The sequence below is a fragment of the Centroberyx gerrardi genome, chromosome 16 (genome assembly GCF_048128805.1).
Source record: "Centroberyx gerrardi isolate f3 chromosome 16, fCenGer3.hap1.cur.20231027, whole genome shotgun sequence".
NCBI classification, from domain to species: domain Eukaryota; kingdom Metazoa; phylum Chordata; class Actinopteri; order Beryciformes; family Berycidae; genus Centroberyx; species Centroberyx gerrardi.
In genome coordinates this window covers 20,520,673-20,528,677 of record NC_136012.1, presented here as the reverse complement: position 1 = coordinate 20,528,677, position 8,005 = coordinate 20,520,673, and the positions used below count along the sequence as shown (strand labels likewise).

General features: G+C 41.0%; 1 protein-coding gene across 1 annotated transcript; it reads left to right on the top strand.

Moving 5' to 3' along the window:
- The first annotated feature begins 442 nt into the window (after positions 1-442).
- smyd5 (SMYD family member 5) lies at positions 443-7,707 on the top strand. Its single transcript, XM_071900344.2, has 13 exons — positions 443-559; positions 949-1,057; positions 1,676-1,815; positions 2,797-2,918; positions 3,019-3,088; positions 3,696-3,800; positions 4,057-4,119; positions 4,907-4,977; positions 5,088-5,194; positions 5,418-5,474; positions 5,599-5,693; positions 6,185-6,255; positions 6,729-7,707. The coding sequence occupies exons 1-13, from the start codon at positions 467-469 to the stop codon at positions 6,877-6,879; spliced, it is 1,254 nt and encodes a 417-aa protein (XP_071756445.1). The 5' UTR covers positions 443-466; the 3' UTR covers positions 6,880-7,707.
- The last annotated feature ends 298 nt before the right edge of the window (positions 7,708-8,005 follow it).

The window sequence follows — 8,005 nt, the reverse complement described above, 5'->3', positions numbered from 1 at the left end:
GTGAAAAAAGGAAGACAAAGTAGTATACTGAGAATTACCTTGAGTTTCATAGTACCGGTAAGTATGATTGTAATGTTAGTTAATGTTAATATAACTGTTAGTGGCATTTACTCTTTTCTAAATAGCTCTCTCCTATACACCATGTTTAATTTGGTTCTCTGACAGAAAGTAATATTTGAATTCCTTTATTTCAGACAGTTTGGAGGTAATACTTATAGTTTTCATTTAGTTTCATTTTTTCCATACACTCCACTTTATTTTATTTCAGCTTACTAAAATATATACGATTTTTCATACTTATTTCTTAGTGTTAGTCAACTATAACAGCCTTGGTTTCACACAGTGGCAGAGCAGACTGAGGCCTGCTGTTCCCCTGTCTGCCGCTGGAGGGCAGCAGTCTCTCCCTCCGGTCCGTCGCTAGTAAGACGTCAGCGTCAGGGTTGAAAGGTAAAAGGTCACGTGGAAGATGGCTGCTCCCCAAGATGACATGTTTTCTCTCTGCGTGGACCCCGGCAAAGTTAGCAGTTGCGTTGAAGTCAGATTTATTGACAAAATCAAGGTAATGTGCATCCCAGTTTTGCAGAGAAAAGGATTTATGACAAATTTGGGGCTTCATTTCTCTCTGAAACAGTAATGTTGCAGCTCCACGCCTGTTATCAATCTGGCTCATACAGCTAGCATGGCAGTGATTGGGATTATGAAGTAGATACCAGCTATTATATTAACAAGAACAAGCTTTCTGCTGTATTTTGACAATGTGAATAATAGGTGTTTTTGACAAGTCTTGCTTGGGGTTTGACTTTTAAACCAAAAGCTAACACAGACCAGCTAACTAGCAGCTTAAAGAGCCAGCTGTGGATTTGGTTTTAAAGGTTGAGGCTGACCTGTTTCAAAGCCTGGTGGACAGAAAACATAACGTACAGGAATGATGTATTGTTCATTTTTCAGGGCAAGGGTCTGTTCGCCAAAAGGAGCATCAAGAAGGGAGACAGCATCTTCATAGAGCGCCCTCTGGTCTCTGCCCAGTTCCTGTGGAATGCTTTGTACAAATACAAAGGTGAAGTGTTTTTTATTCTGTTGCAAAACAGAGATGTTATCAATACACAGGATATGATGTTGTGATCCCTTGTGCCATAATCCAAGGTGAGCATTCATATAGAGGCCTGATTCAGAGTTTAACAGAATGATAAAAAAAAACAGAAAAACATCAGACTACAGGACTATGAGAGGCAGCAGAATTCACCAGTTACCTGCTGTAGCTTTCAGGGTGAGTGAATGTTATCAAGTGGGAACCTTCCTTTGCTGATGTTTCGTTGAATTGGATTCACGACACGTCAAGAAGACTCAACAGCATCCCAGAATAAATTAATCGACAGCTACATGTTGCATTAACAACTCATAAACTGATGACAACACACAGGGAGGGCAGAGAAAGCGTGTGTGTTTTGACAGACACACACTTAATGAATATTCACATTATGAGATAAATCAAAGATCAGGCTGAGGGTGGTGGTGTGGAAGTTTGATCTGGAACAAAACTTATATGAAATTTTGTCACCCCTCGCTCACTCTGTCGCTCTTCGACAAGCTTGAATTAAAATCAACATGGTCTGTAATGATATTTTGCCCTATCCTGCCCCCTCTTCTTCTTCTCCCCTCCCTCTGTCCTCCACAGCCTGTGAGTACTGCTTACGTGCTTTGGAGACTGCGGAGGAAAATGCGAGGAGGCTCAGTGGCATCCCGGGACTCAGCCTTCCACACCCCGAGCTGTGCAGCGTGCGCCCCGAGCTGCACCAAGCCTGTCCTCAGTGCCAGGTCGGTCTCAACAGGATACAAGGCAGTTTAGGGATCCTAGGGTTTTGGCTCATGTGGGCTTTTGAAGTCTTTACCTTTCCATGCCAGAAATTACAAAGTACTCTGTGTTCCCACATAGAACTTTATTCTAAAAGCCTCTGAAACAGCATTTAGATCATTATGGGACACAAAAACTCTCCACTGAATCCCAGACTAATGAAATTATTTTAGTTGGGTTTGTAGCTCCTTAAGGCAGAGTGATCCACCCCACCTGTTCAATAGTACTGGAAACTCTCTGCCTTTTAATGAAGAAGTAACCTACCAAAAAACTTAATGGAACAATTAAATGTAAAAAAAACTAAAATGTCATTGCAGGTTTTGCAGACCAGAGTTTTTATGTTGTTTATTGAGAGTTTGCTGTATATGTTTGCTGTTAATTTTATTGGTTATTTTTGTTTTGTTTTTCTCACTTATATTTTTTACTTTTTTAACATGTTCGAAATAAAATCTAATCTAATCTATGTAGCTGCAGTCAGGGAGGAACCTCCATTGTATCAGTGGTGGACAACAACCGGCCGATGTTGGATATTTAATAAAAGGCCAATAACTGCGTGATAAAACCAATCTAAGCCTAACCATGCTTCAGTTTTCCACTGGTGGCACTGGCGTTGAACATTTGTTCATTTGTTAATGTTTTGTTTCAGCTGGGAAAGTGTTTCATAGCCAACCTTAGCTGCTGTTAAATCGAATTAACTTTTGAAGGAATCATAAACCATGTAGCAAATTTCAGATTAGATTCAGATTTCCTTTTTACAGAGGTCCCACATGATAGTTGTTACTAGTTAATGATGACCTCATTCTCAAGATAGTGGCTAACAAAATTGTGCTATACAGAGTGGAATAGTCATAGAAAGACTACAAGTTGAATAATGTTTTTGCTTTCCCTTTCAATGACCCATTTGTGATGTTTTCTGATTTGAGCGAGCCTGTCTTCCCCTGCAGGTTATGTACTGTAGCAAGGAGTGCCGACAAGCTGCAGCAGACCAATACCATCGGGTCTTGTGTCTCGGCCCCTCCCACGACGATCCGGACCACCCAATCAACAAGCTTAAAGACGCATGGAGGTGAGGGAGGATTTCACTTACTGCTTTCATTGTGTGAACTCGCTGTATTACTCTGATGGGTTTGTTTCTCCTGAGTTAAGATCATTCCTCTCCTCTCCAGGAGTATGCACTATCCCCCAGAGACCTCCAGCATCATGCTTATGGCCAGAATGGTGGCCGTTGTCAAACAGGTGATTCTCAGATTACTTTTATCACATTTTCATTCATTTGTATACTTGATTTTGGATTCCCATGAATTTATCCTGTAGTGGGCGCTAATCTTCTTGTCATCCACACTCAAGAACTGGGACAAACAACAATATAGACGATAAGATGCAGACATTATGACCTAAAGAACAGCACAGATCAATTTGCATACAAAAAGAAAATTAAAGTGAAACAAAAGAAAAAAAGATGGTAAACATTCAGACCCAAAGATAACTGATGACTGGTGTCATTTAGCGTTATAGGCCTTTCACTACTGTCTACGTCTGGTTGACATTTCCCCCAATCATTTCGCAATGCATGTCGTATGTAATTAGATTTCTTAATATTTACTTGTTTTTAAAATACAAACTTTACGGTGTCAAACCTATCTTGAAATTAACTGCAATACCAGCAAATAAAGACACAAATAAGAAGACTTGGATGTGACAAATTAAGGCTTCATGTTTACTGTGATGCATTATCTAGTGTATCTAGTATGTAACGAAGAAAGATACTAACAACAAAATGCTATATACTGTATTTACTAAGTGACACACAATATTTGTCATTAACACTGCTTATGTTGTCCAGGCCCAAGACAAAGCACACTGGCAGAAGCTGTTTTCACAGTTCTGCAGCCGTGCAGCCAACGAGGAAGAGGAGATAGCCCACAAGCTCCTGGGGGAGAAGTTCAGGGTAAGTTAACCGTCATCTTACATAAAATGTGCAGTGTGCATGAACGTGTGAAGTCAGGCAGTTCAGAGGCATTATATCACATGGTTGTAGGGTAATTGCAGTTCTGTATAGCTCAATGGGCAGAGCATGACATTTCACCTTCCACAGTGGCCACCTATGCTAAAAATGTGTGCAATCATGGTACTGTATTGCAAAGAAGCATCCACCAAATTGCATATGTATGTTATAATTCTAATACTTTACAATGTTTCTGTAGGGACAGTTGGCCTTGCTACAAAGCCTTTTTAAAGCAGCACTTTATGATGATCATCTCAATCGGGTAAGTACAGTTCTAATCTAACCACTGTATGTTTCTCCACGTTTCCAATTCAATATTTTTCTAGTGTATTTCGACCAAATACTGTCAATCTTCCAATAATAGCCTGGGTGTTTATCCTGCTCAGGGCGGCAAGCTTTTGGTGTTGGAGATTATGGAGGCTTGGAGATTAGCGTCTAGCAGCTGATTCTCTCTCTTATTTTATTTGGGCTACGCCGAAATAATTGTGTTTGTGTACGCCTTGTCTACTAAATATTGTTTCACCTTTTTTTATCACTTGTAATATAAATCGGGTGAAGAAGTAAATTGTACGTCAGGTGAAAGTTTCCTGGTGTCATGCTGCTGGCCTGTCTGTCAAATGTGTGCAAGCTGGAAAGAAACAAGGTCTTCTGTGTAAATCATGTAGGCAGCTTGTGCCAGACTGAAAGATGGTTTATATTCCCATTCATTTCTGAGATATATTCTTAAACTTGGCTTTGTAAGTGATTATAGTTATGATGACAAGCTGATGACGTTAAATGGAGACCAACGTTTATTTGCTGACATGACCGGCACTAATTAAAAGACCAGATACTCAGCATTTATTGGAGGTTTTATGGTTTTTCATCCTGGGCAGCAAAATCTGGGTCAAAATTTGTCCTGCTTAAGTGTCGTTGAACAAGATAGTGAATCCCCACCAGCTTAAGGGGTGCTGTTCTGTAGCTGACCCTGACCTCTGACCTCCCTGTGGAGGAGGGTGAAGAATTTTCCTACAGAGATCAATAAAGTTATTATTATGATTGTATTCCAGTGGTTTACTCCGGACGGTTTCCGCTCTCTGTTCTCTCTTGTGGGGACCAACGGACAAGGCATAGGCACCAGGTAAACACTTGCCTCTCTGCCTTTCACTTCAGCTTTTAAATTACAGGCCTAACTCTGGAACTCCGTTTTGACTGAATTGTACAATGTCTTTGTCTTCTACTCAATTTCAGTTCCCTAAGTCAGTGGGTTCATGCCTGTGATGCACTTCAGCTTCCTGGTCAGCAGAGGGAGCAGTTGGATTCCTTTATCGACCAGCTGTACAAGGACATAGAGAAAGGTCACAATTATATTTTTTGTCTTGCAATATTCGCCTGTATTTGTAGTAAACAAACTTTTTCCTCATCAGAGCAGATTTGTAATGGTCATATTGTATGATTGAATGTTCAATATTGTCCACATTGGACATTTAACACACGGACGTCACTGGAATAATTATATAACTAGTGCTCCAATTTTGTTAAAGGTCAGAAGTGAACGTAATTTGTCTTTTCTCTCTGTAGAGACGGGAGACTTTCTGAACTGCGAGGGTTCTGGACTTTTCCTGCTTCAAAGCTCATGTAAGTGCAGCAGCAGTGCATGTTGTTAGGATCTCTGTCGTTTAACGTTAAAGACACTGTTATCCCGGTCAAGAGGCTGTCCTTCCACACCTCTTTTACCTTATTGCTTTTTCTGTCCCTGCAGGTAACCACAGCTGCATACCCAACGCAGAGGCTTCTTTCCCAGACAACAATTTCTTGCTTCACCTCAGTGCCCTTAGTGACATCAACCCAGGAGAGGTCAGCAGACACGTCTGGGTTTGCAGCGATAAATTCTGGCCCGGGATAGATGAGACAGAACATCCCTCTCTAGCTTTGTGTGCTCCGTCGTCAGACAGTATTAGAAGGCTGAGACTTTGAGGATTGGAGCGGGTTTGTCAAGCTGTCAGAAAGATTGAGAAGCCTTGCGTCTGCCCGCCACAGTAATGTCAGAGCAGCCGCACGAGTTTCACAGCAAAGCCTTCCTTTGAATACTGGCTAAAACTGGGGAGCTTTGTACAACATTTCACCAATAGAAAGATGGGAGGGCACGGCAACTTCCTGCATGGGGGGGTGAATGGACATTGAAAAACCTGATTCATCTCTGCCATTTGAGCAAAACCAGTAGTAGCTTCAAAGGGGTTTGTGGTATTAACACGTCATTGTTAAGACATCTGGATTCAATAACATAATTTTGGGATGTGTGAGTACTATAGCCAATTCAACTGTGTGTTTTTTTTTTCAATCTCTAGGAGATCTGTATCAGTTACTTGGACTGCTGTCAGCGTGATCGAAGCCGTCATAGCAGACATAAAATTCTGAGGTAAACGTCCGTAATCCTCAGTATGAATGCAATGGACGGGCTCATACTGTTCCCAATTCATCTAGATCAATGGAAAGCCTTCCAGGCAGTAGTAGGTAATCCTGAGTCATAGATGCCTGGGATCTGATTGCTACTTCTGTGCTTACGCTGCTTATTGATCAATATGCTGTCAATCCATCATTGATTTACACCTCAACACTCAGGGGGGAGGGTTTGCTTTGCAAGCCTCCTCAGATGCATATTTGCTGCATCCTGTGGAAAAGCTGCAGTTGAACTCTAGACCGGTGGTGTGAACATAGATGAGCCTCCAATTGAAAATGCAGTATTAAATCCTCATCTGCTCTAGTGGGCAATGGCTGCTGGAACAACAATGGATTTTCTGAACAGCAGACTGTGTAAATGTTTCTTATTCTTTCAGTCCTTGTTGGAGACGCAACAGTGTGAATTATGTAACGGCATTATTCTCTTCCCAGGGAGAACTACCTGTTCGTCTGCTCGTGTCCAAAGTGTGCGTCTCAGATGGATGAGCTGGATCTGACATCGGAGGAGGAAGAGGAAGAGGAGGGCGAAGCAGAAGGAGAAACAGAGGGAGATGAGATGGAAGATGAGATGACAGACGTCTGATGAAAGACTTGCCCCCGCTGTTCTCAACCCCTCCCATTCTGCCGCCGCACCAAGCAACCATGAAGCCCAGCACAATAAAGACCAACCTCAGACATGATTTGCATATCACCAAAACTATCCACATTAGTTGTGTAATGAAAGAAATGTTATAAAAAATATTTCACTCACTCGTTGCCCAATGTCATGGATCTGCCACAGCAAGTTTTTCCTGAAATGATGGAAGCGTGTTTGAGATGCATCTGCACCGCAAAACACAGCTCAGAAGAACGCTTATTGTTTCTCATTCCTGATACCTCCTAAGGATGGAAAAGTGATTAAGCAAAAGGCAATTGGTTCTCAGGTTTTTGCTCTGCTTATAAGATGTTTCTTAGAAGACTATGCATTCTGTTTTGAAGAGGCTTTTATTTATGTATGGTGGTTAACCAGTTATAGTTACAGCACTCTCGTATTGGAGGCATGCAGCCAGTGAAATAAAATATTCTTCATGATCTGTGAGGTAAAGTTAAACCTTACTTAACTGTATTATGGAGACCTTGAGTGAAAAATTGCTCTGTCAGTAACAGTTTGCCCTTTATTGAGAACTGCATTTCAACCACGGTTCCACATGAGTGAAATTGCTGCTGCTGCCCACACACAAATCAATACTATACAACAATGACTGTAATTACGAATCCCAATATTTTCAGTGTTGCTAGACAAAGATGGAAAATATTGAATGAGTAACCCCAATTATCTCAGTTGGCATTCAGAGCAATGGCACAGGAGAACATGGCTTTTGAAATCAGGTACAATCTGATTTTAGCAGTTGTCATTTTTACCACTCATGGCATAAACCATTGAAATTGAATGGCTTTGGAGTCATAAATTTGTATTTTGCACATACTCTTGCCTTTGCTACAGAATATTATGCTGTTACTATATTTGTTCAGTCATCGCATATTAACAACAAACCCTTGGTCAAATTGTCTGCTTCCTCATGGGATCGTGGGTCTTCACTAATCAGTATTTCCTTTGTGGTTCTTGCTATAGAAATATTTGCATATGCTGTAGGCTATCTATACAATTTTAACATGCAGAACATACTGTATCTGTACACCTTATTTTTTATCATATTGATGAGTAAATG